We start from the raw sequence: 17,195 nt of genomic DNA, 5'->3' as shown, positions 1-17,195 counted from the left end.
AGAATACATTCTCTATGTGCCTCAAAATATCCCAAAAATGATATGCTGAGAAGAAAATAAACGCACTCCCAGTGTTCGACCCCTTAATGATAAAGCACCCTATGAACTATCAAAAAGCAGGTGAGAATGAACCCTGATAACATATCCCACACCTGCAGTTGGAAGCATCATTTCCCAGTTGACAATTAGAGAAAGCTCATCGTGTGAACACAATCGTGCTTGAACTGTTCCATGAAGAAATCATAACATAGGTGCTTTAAAAATTTTGCCAAGACGAAAAGAGTAAAGGACAATAATTTACAACAGATGGATTGAGTACACTAAAGACTCGATTGGTGATGGAATAGATGTGAATTTACTTAAAAACTTTGATAACTCAAAAATCCCAATATCCTATTATTAACGATGCGTAGCAAATATCCCCAGTGAAAGTGTTTTAATGTTACCAGTGAATATGGTAAACCCAATATTGTCTGTTTTAAATCGTTCTTGTATGTAGTGTTAGATGTCCAGATAGAGTTATGTGTTGCGTTGTCGAGCTATTCATTTAATGTAGTGTAGATAGAAAGTAGTGTGCCATATATACAGCAAAAAAATGGGAAGGTAGAATAGCCCCAACCTTGTTGGAAATGTAAAAATAATCAGTGTTAGATGTAGAAAAAAAATCTTTAGTATAGTAGCTAGCCTAGAACCATGAATAATCTTAGTCCGGTAGATGAATTTTAGATAGGGACGTAGAATAAAATAAGAAAAGTAATAGAGAAAATTTTTAGCACTCCTGATTAAGCCATAACATAAATATAAAATAATTATGTAGAAGAAATAGTTAATAAATTGCGAACATTTTAAAAGCCCAAAGGCAATCAAGTACTAATGACGGGAGGTCATTAATTTATGAGATGGGTAATATGTACCGTGAATAAAAAGGGGTGTATTAAGAATACCAAAATTAAGTTCCTTCCTTCTAAAGATAATTCCAACTTACTATTATTAAGCTAAATCTAGTTTCAAAAATGAAAAGTCCTTAATCACCAAAGAAAAAAACGCAGTTAGCCTCAGACAAAGAACGGCCCTTTATGCTTTGGATTTCGCTAAAAGAGTGGGCAATAAAAAAGGTGCTACGCACAATATTTCTAAGGAAGTTTAAATGATTTTTCACCCAAATTAGGGGTTTACCCATGGGTACAAGTCTTTCACCATTTTTGGCAACTTTTTATATGAAATTCATAGAAATCTCTGCTCTGGAAAATTTTCCGATAAAACACCGTTTCTGGGGTAGGTTTGTCGATGATGTTATTTCTCTGTGTGATCATGGAGGAGAGTCCCTTAACTCCTTCTTAACTCACCTGAACACTTTTGACTCTAACCTTCAGTTAATTTTAGAACTAGAGCATAACCACAAACCTTCTTTTCCAGGTGTTTTAATTTTTAATAAGTATCCTGGCCTTGAATTTTCTATTTATAGAAAACCTACACATAAGGATAAGTATTTGTATTTTTCCTCCAACCAATCTCCCTGCATAAAAAGAGAAGTTTTTATTTCTTTGGTTGACCGAGTAATAAGAATATGCTCAGAGCCTCACATAGACTCAGAATTGAACTATATTAAGGACATTTTATTTTGCAATGGCTACCCTATAAAATTACTTGAGACCATTATAGACAGAAGACGAAAAAAGGCAGAGGGGAGGGCATCAGGTCCACAAGCCCCAACAGATACCGTCCCATTGGTGGATGATAAGAAACTTTTCGCTGTTCTACCCTACATTCCAAAATTGAGTGACAAATTGAAAAGAATCCTTAAAAAACATAAACTTAGCAACGCCTTTAAAAATTCAAATATTAGACAGAGCTTCTTCAACAGCGGCAAATATAAAACCAGCCCCATTCTGGGTAGCGGTGTTTATAGAATTTCCTGTTCTTGTGGTTGTTTTTATGTTGATAGAACCCAACATCAACTGGGGGAGAGGTTATCTGAGCACAAGTCCTCAATCGACAAGGCAATGACGTTACGCCAAAGGCCTGAGGTTTTTGATTCCGCCTTGGCGCAACATGTGTACGAGAATCCACACCATTTCATTTTGTTTGACGAGGCCTCTATCGTTGCCCCCGTTAAAGGTCTCACGCAAGTTTTCAGAGAGGCAGTTGAAATAAAAAAGCACATTCACCAAAAGGTAGCTCTCAATAGAGACACTGGAGAAATTTTTCTAAGTCCCATTTATGACAAAATTATTAATTCTGATCGTTTTTACATACATCCACAAAGTTATATTGTGCAATCGAATAGAGTCTCCGATAACAATCAAACTGGAAAGCGATCAGCCTTTAAAAGTGCTTTACGCAAAATGAAATTCTGAAATGCCATTTAGACTTGTGTTTTTTATTCAGTTACCCTTACACCGTTACTAGGAAAGGGTCGTCCAATTTTAGTTTGGTGTTTTTATTTTAAGGTTTGGTTTTTATATTTTTATAAGTTTTATTCTGCACTGAGGACGGTCAAGCGGAGGTCTTGACCGAAATATTTGCATAATTTTTCAATTTTTCACTGGCTGTTAATTGTCCTCGTTTCCTTTCTTCGCGATTTTTTGTTTAGTTTAAATGATAAGAACCATGTGAACGTTTGAATCATCAAAAATATTAAAAAAAATTTATTGGACAAAGGGTTCGCATCCTTGGGCCACTTGAGCCAATTGTGAGCCAGTTCTTAGAGCGCAGGACAAAAAAACTATGTTTGATAGTGGGGTAAAAGATCTTTTTAAAAGGATTCTTAAATCGCAATCAGGACCATTCGGATAGAATTTTTTCGCCATTCGAGCATGGCGATTCTTTCATTGTTGTATCTCAGTCACCGTTATTGTCATTTGAAGTGACCCATTGCTGTTCACCCAAATATGTAAGTTTCAATAATTTTATTGCTTTTTTACCTGTGTTTATTTCATTTTATATGTCTGGATCTAGCCTAATAACAGGTAATTAGTTCGCAAATCTCCAAGAACGTTCCCAGGGAATCTGATCTCCAGATAGCTCAAGGAAACGAGGTCACATTTATATTTCTACACATTTTATTTTCTCTCAATAATTGAGGGCGGCGCGGTCATAAAGTTACTTCACTCCCCATAGCTGTGGCACGAGGCTTGTTGGCACAATCTTTAGCGCTATAAGCGGCGCTATCGGAGAACTTATAAGGTGTAAGTTCACGACCTTTGAGCATAATATTACCTTTGACGCGGTCAATATTTATTACCAATTAAGCCCAGTCCTTTCCCTTTATAGCCACATTTATATAGCCACAAATAAATTCCATCGCTACACCACCTTCATATGCCAAACTGCTATCTAGGTGCAGATATAAGTTGTTGACCCAACGTTAGCACATTCTGTAGATTGTTAAATCAAGCGAGCATTAATATATATTTCGCAATATATATTGCGAAGGCAAAACAATTATACTAAAATCTAAATAAGGATGCAAGAAGCGGAGGATTATGTGAATCACCTTACTGCGGCATTTGGAAGGTAGCCTCCAATCATGTGACCAATATTTATTATCTTAAAAACAGAAGGGGATTTTCTAGATGTTTTCCTGATAAAATGCCTTTGGATTGTTTTTGGTACTCGACTGACCTACCGCATCTCAGCCTGTTTTAGCCCCAGTTTGAAAGAATTTTGACTGCGCATACAAAAATAAAATTAATTTATTACTATTATTTTCATTATTTTCTAAGTTATAATCTGTAAAATTATGTTTTTAATTAATTCAGTTTGACTTGATAGTTTCACGGGTCGATATACTTCCTGAAAAATGATTTTTAAAGAATAATCAAATAGTATTATTACAAAAAGAAGGACAAAATATTTACCTGTGGCGGTAGTCCAGCTATAGTGGCATAAGCTAAGCTCTGTGGTACCAGAGTCAATCCTACTGAGAATCCTGCAATTAGATCTGACACTAGACTAGCAATCTGGATCTTAGGAAACCATTCCAAAATAGGAATTCGACTGTACAAGGTCTTTTTTCGGAAAATTTTTCCTCTTTTTGTCTGCCAATATGATTTCTTTGTGTCATTGCCTTTCGAATGTTCATCCTATAGAATAGAAAGGAATAACTGATGATATTAAAACAATTATACATTCTAAAGGTAATCTTTAAGCAAGATCACTTTCTTGCATGAAATTTAAAAGTATCATTTGGTAGAGCTCTTCTTATTAAGACTGACATAACATTTTCGTTTAACAGAGATAATAGCCTAGTGCACATAGTAATTGATAATTAGTATAGGAAATTAACAAACAGCAGCTGACAGAACAAGCAGAACTGTTATGCTTTAATGAAATCAGTTCGAAAATCAAACTGAATTTCCAAAAAAAAAATGAAATTAACTCTATAATAGCTTTGAATTGAACCAAAAATACTTTTGATTTATAATAAATTAGAATATCCGTAAAATATCCAGCTATTCAAAATGGAAAAGCACCTGATTGAGATCTGAAGCGCAATAAGCAAATGATTATTTAATAGGTTGCGATTAGTGCTTTTGAATCCAATTAAATTATTACAATTGTCAGGAAATCACCAAAATCCTAAAAACCATAAAAATAAGCATATTGAACATAAGTAAAGTATTGTTTAAAAATACCTTTGGACGACCAAGCGTGTTGAAGTCACTATGAGCTGTATTTGATTTTCCGCATGCTTGGTCTATCATTGCCTAAGTCTTAGCCCATTTTTCGCTTAGCTTAAGTGAACATACTTTCTGAACCGTTTAAAAATTAAATAATAAATATAAACAAAAGCTAGTTGTCTATGAGAAGTAGGTTTTAGGATTGTAATGAGGTAATGGTCAATCAATATATCCATCAGTTTGATCGAGTGATCAAACTACTATAAATATCTTCGGGTAAACAAAAATTAAAAAAAGATAAATTCAAATGTCTTGAATTCATAAGATGTTCCTTCGGCTTAATAATAACTTTCAGGTGATTTCTGCCAGCCAAACAGATAAAATATGATTACTCCCTTTCATTTTATTTCAATTTTAATTCTCAAAATCCTCTTCTTTTAACATTGTCTAATTAATCTTTTGTCTGAAAACAGTTTAAAGTCTTTGGAAACACCAATAAATTCAGAAAAAGTTAAGAAAAAGCAATAAATCGGAAGAAAACCTGTAAATTCTTTACCTGTACAATAGCTTCTATTCAATTATTAAGTAAAAATCACTTTTAACTTTTTCTTTTTTTTTCTTCTTTTCTGATTTAAATAGACAGAAAAACATTTAGTTATACAGCAGAATCATGATTTGCTGAATTTTTATTTCTTGAATCATATATTTTAAAGCATTTTTTTTCGCAAGAAAACTTAGTTACTCGGAATCTCAGTGATTTCAGAGAGGAAGTAACAAAATACACATCAAGAAAACAAAATGTACAATCGACAAAAAAGAGCAAAATTTTAAGAATTATAATTGAATGCTCCAATGATTAAATCAATCAAATTATCAATTCTTCGTACCAATGTTTGTAAGGCAACAAACATAGCTATCGGGTGATTAGAAATGAAGTATAAAATGTTCAAAACTTATTATACAGCCTTTTAAGCAAAGAGATATAAACGTCTAAGTGAGCCCTCCGACGTGCTTGAAATGTAATGATTATTACATTTTTATAACCTGTATTTTAAGACACTTGATCTTGAATATTGGGGGAATAAAGAAAGGCACCAGAGGGAAGAGTAAGATGCTGAGAGTAAAGCTTTGTCACGTAGAAATAAGATCTTCTGTTTCATTTATTGTCACCGTTTAATCAATATGAAACTTTTTGTTTTTTTAGTTATTTTTTTTAGTACCGCATATAGGGTCATTGAGATCCTAAGTTCTTGAATCAATTACCTCTCATTTATTTCTTTATCTTTACGTTGAATTTCAACCTTTAATACCGTTGCTTTAGCAAAATGGTTTACTTAGAGAATCTTTTATTAAAAGTAAATAAACTTCCCTCAGTAGACCATACTTATGATTTTTCTGTGATTTTCCTTAGTGACTGAAAAACTTCTTTGCAAAGGTTTTAATATACTCTAAATTTGATGGTTTGATTGCGAAAAGTTTTATTTTAGGATAATTCCCTTTTTTGGGTCTACATGCATCTGCTATCTAAAATTTAGTGGTAAGTAGCAGTAGTAGTAGTAATAGCAATTTATTATTCAAAGAAAAAAGACAAAATCAATCAGCAGCACACCAAAAGGGTCATTTGCGAGGTAGCACACCAAAAGCGTCGCTTGCGAGGGTGTGCTACTAACAAAAAGAAAAAAATAGAAGAAACTCATAATAATAAAAAAATAGAAAGTGTAATCTATATTAAGCAGAAGGGTGAAACTTTGACTCATAAAAAAACTTACATGAATGATTCATACACAATGAAACAACTTAATATGATGCCGACAAGTTTGAAACTCGTCGTTTCACGACGAGTTTCAAAATTTAAAGAATATTTTGAAATCTCATTAATTCAGTGACCTTGAAAACAATTTCTCGGACTACAAAGCTGTAACTCCACTGTGACGGCCCTGCCTGCTCGATTGGACTGAATTGATAGGAGCGACAGTTTTTGGCAGTGATTTGGATTAGTTTTTTATATTTTTAGTGTTATTACCGCAGTGGCAAATATGAAATAACTGATGATACGGATATTATTTTGAATAAAAAACTTAATTTTATTCATAGATACATGATAGATAGTATCAAAATAGAAACAATAATTGCTAAGTAGACAAGCTTTTTCAGTCATGAAACCATTCTAAAGGCAAAGGAGGTCTTACATCAGGTGCTAGAAATTGGAACACGTTTAATTAGATGCTAAAAAGACGATGAAAATGTTCGTGACATTTGTATGTGGTTATCTACGGCATCGAAAGAAAAACGTAAGATCCCAAAATTCGTGATATATTTACCGTGTGAAATTCCAACAATTGGTGATGCGATCGTTGTAACATTAACCTGTCGCATGAATGAACTTTTCCGTAAAATTGACAGTTTGTCTGAGCTAAATAAGCAACATCTTGCAGTACAGGCAACTTCTGCCAGGCCTTCTTCCACTCAGTCGTCTTGCACCAAGGACCAATCCAATCCACCTACCTATGCTGTTGTGTTAAAAAATTTCCCGTCCAATCTTTCATCTCGACTATTAAGGAAAGATTTTATTGATAAAATATGTCTTGAAGCTGCAAATGACATTTCAGAGGTGAAACGTTCTTCATCAGAATGGAAAATTGTCGTAAAAACTAAGCCCGCTGCCTCCTCAATTGCTGACCAGATAAAAAAGTTCCAACCTGGCTTTTTAGCCTATGTTGAATCTTCCGCCTTCATTGGTGTAATAAAAGACGTACCGACTGAACTGAATGAAAAAGATCTAGAGAAAATTATTCCAAAGTGTGTCAAAGCTTTGTAGTGTGGCGAGTCACGTGTCTAAAAGATTTATTTTGAACAACGGAGTGATCTCCATTCCTTTCTGAAAAATTCTGTGAAGGTGGGTTATGAAAAGTTATCTGTCCAGAATTTCATATTCATACCTAGACGGTGTTTCAGATGCCATCAGCAAGGAAATTTTGCTGCTGATTGTAAGAACGCAGAACTGTGCTCTTGCTGTGGTTTCTCGGAGCACTCTTCCACCAGGGATAATCCATGTGTTTGGAACAAGTTTTGCATTACATGTAAAGAGTCTAATCACACCCGTTACAGTATCAAATGCCCTGGCAACGCTCAAACCGATAAACGGGCAGCTAAATAGATAAATTGATATTCGTTTTCTCTCTTGGAACATTAATGGTGGTCTTATAAAAAATAACCTATTCTTGAAAATATACTTCATAATCATGATATTCTTTGTTTGGAGGAATATTTCTTGACCAACCACAGCCTTAGTTTACTTGACATTAGTGCCACTTTCAAAACTTTCTCGGTTCCAGCTATACGTAGTACTTCTAAAGGCAGAGCTTCCGGTGGTATTGCTACTTATGTAGCATCGAATCTTAATTCTAGTGTTTCCTTTTCTTGTGATAGTTTTTTAGCTGTTCGAGTAGTTCAGTGCGTAATAATAAATGTGTATTTACCCACAGATTACAAAGATGAAGATTAGGAGAGAGATTTCGCATTAGCAGTTAGTAAACTTAGCTCTTGTCTTCGTGATGTCCTTAAACTGAAAATCCCGTGTTTGATCATAGGTGATTTTAATTGTGATTTAAATTGCAGGTTGTCTTCAGCTTCTATCCGTGCTTCTTTACTATTAAGAATATTTGGTTATGATTTTAAATTTCAACAGAAATCTGCTCAGTTTACTTACATTCATTCTTTCTCTTGCACATCAAACCTCGACCATGTTGTGTCATATAACCTTGATATACCTTGTGTTGAGGTAGTTTCCAAATTTCAAGTTTCAGACCATCTTCCTATTGCTTCTAGTTTCAAACGAGAAGCTACTCAGATTCCAGTGTTACAGGCTTATACTGTTCACTGGCACAAGGGGTATACTTCTCGCGATTGGAATAAAATTGACACATCTCAGTACATCGAAATTTCAGATAGTATCCTAAACAAGATCCAGGTTCCATTTCATCTTCTGCAAAAGTCTTCTAATAAAGACATTAATGAGGTTACATTAACTCTTGATTTATACTCCGCAGAATTCTGCCATGCAGTTGCGGCTGTTGAAAAAGAGATGTTCCACTTAAAAAAATACGTCCTTGTACCCAAGGTCCAGGGGGGTTCGGAAAAATTGCGAGCTCCAAAGCTTGAGAACATGCTAAATTTTGATATAAGGCCGGGAGAGATCTCCTATGCCCCCGTCAAGGACTAGTCAATGAACTAAGAAAAGTGTCAAAAAAATATTTTGCTAATAAATTTGCCCTTCATCGATCTAAAATGCAGACACTTTATTCCGAGAGGGTCAGGAATTCACCGGATTTTCTGTGGAAGCTATTAACTCGTACTATCTCCTCCAATTTGCCAGACCCGAATGACATTCCTTTGTCCGAGTGGATATCCCATTTTTCAAATGAATTTTCTGAGCCTGATGCTGTTTTAGAGTCACAATTTTGTGACGAGCTCTGCAAATTCATCGATGAATCTCCTGACCTTGATTTTGTTGTTACTTGTGACGCTGTTATAAAAGCCATTTCCCAACTTAAAAAGAAAGCATCTTGTGGGATAGATAAGGTGAGCACTCTACACATCATTAATGAAAGTTATCTATTGGTGCGTCACTTCAGCCTTCTCATGCAAATGATATTTGTTACAGGTATTGTTCCATCCTCGTTCTGCATTGGTGATCTGACCCCGATTCCCAAAAAAGGAAAATCTGAGCTGCAATGTTCCTCTTTTCGTCCCATCACCGTCTCTGCTACGATATGCAAACTTTTCGAGCTTCTTTTTCTTGATGAGTTAAGACAGAAATGTTAAGTTCCCCCATATCAGTTTGGTTTTCAGGCTAATCTTTGCTGTTCTCATGCTCTTACAGCAGTTTTTACTGCCCTCGCTGACGCTGAATCTTCGGGAGAAAGTGTGATCATCGCCGGACATGACGTTAAACGTGCGTTCGATTCCTTAATTCATTCGTCTATGCTTCTTCTTATGGCAAGGCGAGGCGTAAACCCATCAGTTGTCCGTGTCCAGGGATCCGTGTTCAGGGATTTATAGAGGAATCTAAAAGTGCGTTTAAAACTTCCATCCCGTTTTTCACTGCAGTCGGCTCTTCATCCTTCCCTAGATAATTGTATTAATTTTCGTGTGAGGCCAAACTCTTCGATTCCCTTGAATATTCTTGTGAATCCTCAGTACCCCATCCTCGTTAAGAAAGGGACTAGACAGGGAGCTATCACTTCCCCAACCCTGCTCAATAATAGTGTCCTGGAAGCGCAGGCAAAGTGTTTTCCTTCATGCATTCTTGGGAGAATCGATATTTCTCTTATTTGTTATGCTGATGACAACCTGCATCTCAGCCGTACGATCCACCGTATTGAGCAGAATTTCAAAATCCTCAAAGATGAATATTCAAAAGTCGGTCTGTCTTTTAATCCTGAGAAATCTGAAGTAATCCTTTTCAATTGGCGAAATCCCTCTACTTCTCTTATAAATATGGACGGTTCTCTTGTTAAACCCTCAGACCATATTACATACCTGGGCCTCCCAATTGGAACATCAATAGGCCACACACGTCGTTTTCTGATTTCTCACTTTGAGCGTAAAATTAGCATTTCTTACGCTGTAATTGTAAAAAGCAAACTACGTTTCAACCGTTATATTCTAGCATCCATTTACAACGCCAAAGCCCTTCCTCATCTACTTTACATTGCTCCTTTCTGGAGATTTTTTACAGTTACAGATAAAAAGCACCTACGATCAATCTTCTTCAGATTTGCTAATTATCTTCTACATTTGCCCCCTTGGACAAGAAACCGTAAAATTATTCATTTGTATAAGCTATCTGACCCTAATATTAGCATTAATAAATCTCTATCCCATTTTCAAAGTATGTTTAATCATCCATGGTCAACAATTTGTTCATAATAGTTTTTTTTATATTAATGTGATATATAAAGTCACGTATTAATGTAATGAAGAGTTTTCTTTTGTCATGTGTGTGAATTTTCAAGGTGTGTTTGTGTCCTTCTTTTTCTTTTTTTTTCTTATTTGTTCTCTTTAGTCGATTACTCCGTCTACTGTACCTTTTGTACCTTTTTTTTACGGGCAATAAATGAATAATAATAATAATATAATAATAATTATTATTGTCTATTTTAATTTGATCAATCTCAATCTGTTTTGACGGTATACTTACCAAGCAACCCCACAAGTGGCTCAGGTTTAAACTGACTAATGGGTAATTCCTTGGTATTTGGGACAACCTTGTTCCACAGCTTAGCCCCTCTGTAAATAAATGAAAAAGGAGTCCCACTTGGCCTTTCCAAGTTACGTGACACTGAAAGTTCAACGTTTCTGAAATATTCTTGTCAAACAGTCTGGAAGACACACATAAAAATACTTATACGAAAAAAGTGAAAACTTACATAGGCCTAAACGAAATTTTGTATTTTATTTCGGCAGCACACCAAAAGCGTCACTGGCGAGGGTGTGCTACAAACAAAAAGAAAAACAAATAGAAGAAAATAATAAAAAAACAAAAAGACCCTCTATAAATAACTAAAATGCAGTCCTACTTGGCCTGTCCGAGTTCCGTGACACTAAACATTGGGTATTTTTTGAAATATTCTTGTCAAACAGTCTGAAAGGCACCCATAAAAATACTTATACAAAAGAAAAAACAGTGTATAAAAATCACACAATCCAACTGCGGGCATTATATTTACTATATTATACATTGACTTTACCAGATTGCGGTTCTCTATTCCACAAAATGATATACTGGCACTATTCTGCAGTACACGTATTGGCCGAAGTATCTAGGGGAAAATACCGAGCCATACAGACGAACAGTACAAAATATACAAACCAAAAATAAAATATATAAAATATGATAACCATATAAATAAAAATGAAATATTCACACAACAGTAAAGTTTAATTTGGGTAAACATTGTCGGGCTGATAGCCCCACGACCTTTTGGGGCAGAGAGGTAGATAGTACACATCTACAATTGATTAGATACATGTTTTGGAGTTTAGGAAAGAGAATTTATTAGATGCAAAATGTAAACTCGAAGGGAAAATAAGACTTTCAGATGATATCTTTGAAGAAGTCATTAGGGGCATTCAATGGAAAAATTATTTAAAGAGACCTTAGTAAAATTACAACTAGTGAATTGTCAGGGTTGAGGGCTTTTTCTTCAAATTACAGTCTTTCAATATTGGTATGCTTTATAATACTAAATAAGTAAAAATGAGAAAAAAAAATTAAATTTTCAGCATGATATAATTATGATGAGCGTGTACATTAGCTGGCACGTATGTAAAACTAGCTGTCATCTTGTCATAAATTCCTCTTACAAAATGTTCAAAATTCTCATCAGGGTCATCATGTGACTTTTTAAACCGGAGAAACGATTTATAGTAGTATGATCGACGCCGGTTGAAATTAATGTGTGCATGGTAAACGGAGGACTTACCATTCAGTTACGCCAGGAAAGACCCATCGAAAACTGCTAGAATGTTTTTTTTAAGATAAACATCACCCACTTACAAGAAATGTTGGATATCCTAAGATTTATAACAAATTCATATAGGAAAGTAATAAAAGCCATTTTCACGAAAAAACCCTTCGAAATGCTCTGTTAGTTTTTTCGAAAAGTGGAGAATCCAAAGTTTGCAAAATATATTTGACAGTTTTGAGCAATCTATACAAACACAGTTAAATACTATTGAAAGGCAAGCGGACATGGTAACACATTTATAAAAATAACGCGCAAAATTTAATGTAGGAGTACTTGCTGAAGAGCAAGTACTCCTATTTACCGTAGTTTTAAGCACGCTAAACAAGCATTATTTTGAAATGTTAGGAGTAGGCTTACCCTTGGAGGAAAAAGTATCAAGCTATGTTTTTTTTATAATAAAACGTTAGAAAATAACTCTGTATAAGTTAAGATAAAAATTGCAGTAAAAGTGTAAAAAAGCTACCGCCCGCTTGAAGGAGACATTTTTTTTTAAAAAATTTTCCCTTTATTTTGCAAGCCAAGGCGCATACAGTGGAACGATGTTGCTTTGTATGTTGTCTAACATCTTTTGGCAAGTGTACATTGTCCTCAGTTAAATTTAAACAAAGTTCAGATATTAGATTAATGAAATCCTTGTCAACACCATGTTTGAGTATGGCCTTCCTGAGTACAGGTTTTGAAGGGCCTAAAACGGAAAATAAATGCCGTTGTTCGTGTAGTTTCTTCAGTGTCATAATAACAACTAATAGCTTTTTCTACGAAAATATCGAAATTATCTGTGACTACACTTAGATCCTCGGTTGTGCTCTGATTAAGATCTAGCAAAATGTAGCTGTAGGGCTTATTTGTCGCCTGGGTTTACGCTGACAGTGGAAATTTGGGAGCACCGGGGTATATTTGCTTATTGAGAGTTATTAGCGAGCTAGAATCACGAACAACACGATAGATAATATAGAATTTTCTCTTCGAAGTAGCAAATTTTATCCTTAATACTTACAAGTTTTACTTAATACGATCAAATTTCTCTTAGAAGTAACAACCTTTCCTAATAGAAAGAATTTTTTTCTCATAGCACCAAGTTTTTCGTCAAAGATGGCAAATTTCTCTTAGAAGTAACAATTCTCTGCTAATGCTACCAAGTTCTCTGTTAGAAGTAGCCATTTTATCTTAGCCCTAACAAATGCTCTCTTCGACAATACAACTTTTTTCCTTAATTTGAACAAATTTTTACTTAATACGATCAAATTTTTCATGGAGGTAACGGCTTTTTCTTAATAGTAACAATTTTTTTCTAATAGTAATAAGTTTTCCGTGAAAAATAACAAATTTCTCTTAAAAGTAACAAAGTTCTGTTAATACTACCAAGTTTTCTGTTAAAAGTAGCAAGTCAAAGATAGGATATTTCTCTCATATATAACAATTTTCTGTCTATGCTAACAAGTTTTCCGCTAAAAGTAGCAAGTTCTTCTTAACACTAACAAATTTCCTCTTAGAAGTGACAACCTTATCCCTGATACTAACAAAGTTTTACTAATAATATCAAATGTCTTTTGAAGTAACAGGTTTTTTCTTAATAGTAACAAATTTTTTCTAACACAAGCAAGTTCTTTGTAAAAAATAAGAAGTAACAATTTTCTGTTTATGCTAACTAGTTATATGCTAGAAAACCTCTTAACTACATTAAGTTAACTAAGTTTAGGTTAGGATCATTTAATTTATGTTAGCATGAGCAGTCATGCTATCCTAATTAAAATGAACCTAACTTAAACGTAGTTAACTTAATTAATTTGTTAAGTAAATTTTAACTAAACAAAATTGTTACTTCTAAGAGAAATCTGTTATCTTTGACAGAAAACTTGCTGCTATTAAAAATACTTTGTTACTATTAGGGAAAAAGGTTGTTACTTCAAAGAGACAATTTTTTAGTGTTAAGAAAAACTCACTTCTTCTAACAGAAAACTCGTAAGAATAAACAGAAAATTGTTACTTCTAAGAATAAATTGTTATCTTTGACGGGAATTGGCTGTTATTAAAAAATTTGTTAGTATTAAGAAAAAACCTGTTACCTCCATGAAAAATTTGATAATATTAAGTAAGTTTGTTAGTATTAGAGAAAAGTCGTTACTTCGAAGAGAAAATTTGTTAGTGCTAAGAAAAAATATCTACTTTTTACAGAAATCTTGGTAGCATTAGCAGAAAAATGTTACTTCTAAGAGGAATTTGTTATCTTTGACGGAAAACTTGCTACTATTAGTAAAACATTGTTACTATTAAGTAAAAGTTGTTTCTTCCGAGAGAAATTTGATCGTAATAAGTAAAATTTGTTAGTATGAAGGAAAAAAGTTTTTCATTCGAAGAGAAAATTTGTTAGTGTTAAGAAAAACTTGCTGCTTCTAGCGGAAAACTTGTTAGTATAGACAGAACATTGTTACTTCTCAGAGAAATATCTTATCTTTGACAGAAAAATTGCTGCTAATATAAAAAATTCGCTAACATTACGGAAAAGCCTGTTACTTCCAAGAGAAATTAGATAGTATTGAGTAAAAGTTTGTTAGTATTAAAGAAAAATTTATTATTTCGAATAAAAAATTCATTAGTGTTAAGAAAAACTTACTACTTCTAGCAGAAATCTTGTTATCATAAGAAAACTGTTACTTCTAAGAGAAGTATCTTATTTTTGATAGAAAACTTGCTGTTATTAGGAAAAATTTCTTACTATTAATAAAAAACCTATTACTTCCAAGAAGCATTTGATAGTATTAAGAAAAGCTTGTTTTAATTAAGGAAAAAAGTTATTACTTCGAAGAGAAAATTTGTTAGTGTTAAGAAAAACTTGTTTCTTCTAATAGAATACTTGTTAGCATGTACAGAAAATTGTCACTTCTAAGAGAGATTTGTTATTTTTGACGGAAAAACTTGCTGCAATTAGAAAAAAATTTTACTATTAAGAAAAAATCCTGTTACCTCCAAGAGAAATTTGATAGTATTAGGTAAGAGATTGTTAGTATTAAGGAAATAGTTGTTACTTCATAGAGAAAATTTGTTAGTGTTAAGAGAAACTTGCTACTTCTAACAAAAAACTTGGTAGTATTAACAGAACATTGTTACTTCTAAGAGAAATTTATGATCTTTAACAAAAAACTTGCTGCTATTAGAAAAAAAATTTTACTGTTAAGAAAAATCTATTATATCCTTGTGAAATTTGATCATATTAAGTAAAACTTTGCTAGTGTTGAGGAAAAAAGTTGTTACTTCGAATAGAAAATTTTTTAGTGTTAAAAAAAGTTGCTACTTCTAACAAAAAACGGTAGCATTAAAGAAAATTGTTACTTCTAAGAGAAATATGTTATCTTTGACGGAAACATTGCTGCTATTAGAAAAAATTTGCTACCACTAAGGATAAAAGTTGTTATTTCAAAGAGAAAGTGTGTTAGTATTAAGAAAAACTTGCTACTTCTTGCAGAAAACTGACTAGCATAGACAGAAAATTGTTTCTTCTAAGAGAAATTTGTTATCTCTGACGGGAAACTTGCTACAAAAAATAATCTGTAACTATTAAGAAAAAACAAGTTACCTCCATGAGAAATTTGATAATGTTAAGTGAGTTTGTCAGTATTAAAGAAGAAGTTGTTACTCCGAAGAGGAAAATTTGTTAGTGTTAAGGAAAAATTGATACTTCTTACTTAGCTACCTCTTAGTTTGCTACTTCTTAGTTAAAAATTAGCAGAAATTGTTATTTCTAAGAGAAACTTGTCATCTGTGACGAAAAACTTGCTGCTATTAGACAAAAATGTTACTATGAAGAAAAAGTTGCTATCATTAAGAGAAATTTGAAAATATTAAGTAAACATTTGTTACTATTAAAGAAAAATGTTGTTATTTCGAAGAGAAAGTTTGTTAGTGTTAAGAAAAATTTACTTTTTCTAGCAAAAACTTTGGTAGAATTAACAGAAAATTGTTACTTCCAAGAGGTAAGATAGGTCAGTGCCATACAATAGGAGAGAGGGCGAGATACGGTCCAGAATCTTGGAGATGGCATGTTTTAAAATAAGAGGACTTAGAAATCTGTCTTGTCTCACACCTCTTCTGATTTCTACAGGATCTGAAATTTCGTCTTTCCACTTTGCCAACACAGTTGAATTTTTCAGTACCAAAATTTCAGAGTACTCACTGTGCTCAAACTTACTCCATTGTGCAGCAGAGCATTCATTGCTTGCATTTGATTGACTCTTTCGAATGCTTTCGATATATCAATAGTGCACATATACAGAGGTGACTTTTTCCCCTCCGAGTCAATAAGTACATTAGCAAGAAGGGGATGAGCCTCTGGGTACCCGAGACCTTTCTTGAATCCAAGCTGATTGTCCCCAAAGTGTTCAGTATTAAGCTCAGAGAAGATCACTCATTCAAACACTTTGCTCAAGATGCACGAGAAGGTTATGGGTGAATAAGATGTGCATTTGTTTGGATTTTTTCCTTTTTTGGTGACAGATGAAATGACCCCTTTCAGGAAAGAGTTTGGAACCAAACCCCTGGAGATGCACATCTGGAAGATAAGCTGAAGATGGAAACACAAGCATTCAGGTGAGTGCTTGAGGTGTTTTATAGAAAGACCATCAATGTCCATCCCACGTCTTTGCTTTGGAAAGTAATTTTCTGACTGCTAACTTGGTCTTCTCAAGGGAAACGGGAACAACGCAATGCTGCCCTGAAAAACGTGCAAGCCAGCTGGAAACTTTCTTTCCATATTGATTGGTTATAATAATATTCGGCATCTACATACATCGATGTATAGTAAAAGAGCCAATCATATAGTGTCAGAGAAGTACTAGATGGACGATTGTCTTGTCTGATTAGGCTTAGCCACGATTTTTATCTCCTGTGAACTGTCGCCCAATAACCCGGTACCTCTTCATTTCAGCTTTGTATTTGCGTTTTGTGCTCCTGTTCTTCAGTCGAATGCGGTCCTGCATAGCGGTCTTCCACAAGCAATCCAAAAGTTTAGCCAGGTGTTTTCATGTTGTTTTGCCGACTGGAGTTC

General features: G+C 33.9%; 1 protein-coding gene across 1 annotated transcript in view; it reads right to left on the bottom strand.

Annotated features, from left to right (window-relative positions):
* The window catches only part of LOC148938772 (sodium-independent sulfate anion transporter-like), a 298,556-nt gene extending 281,627 nt beyond the window's left edge, over positions 1-16,929 (bottom strand). Inside the window, exons 1-3 of the mRNA XM_089107548.1 lie at positions 16,823-16,929; positions 10,825-11,005; positions 3,861-4,085 (exon numbers count right to left, since the gene is read on the bottom strand). Of these exons, the coding sequence (XP_088963674.1) occupies positions 3,861-4,085; positions 10,825-11,005; positions 16,823-16,929 (513 nt within the window). The remainder of the gene's footprint in view (positions 1-3,860; positions 4,086-10,824; positions 11,006-16,822) is intronic.
* Positions 16,930-17,195: the final 266 nt, after the last annotated feature.

Source organism: Artemia sp. Qi Xiang Cuo, unplaced genomic scaffold (genome assembly GCF_049724085.1).
Source record: "Artemia sp. Qi Xiang Cuo unplaced genomic scaffold, ASM4972408v1 HiC_scaffold_2923, whole genome shotgun sequence".
NCBI classification, from domain to species: domain Eukaryota; kingdom Metazoa; phylum Arthropoda; class Branchiopoda; order Anostraca; family Artemiidae; genus Artemia; species Artemia sp. Qi Xiang Cuo.
The sequence above is the reverse complement of the archived record's forward strand: the minus strand, read 5'-3'. Positions and strand labels throughout refer to the sequence as shown.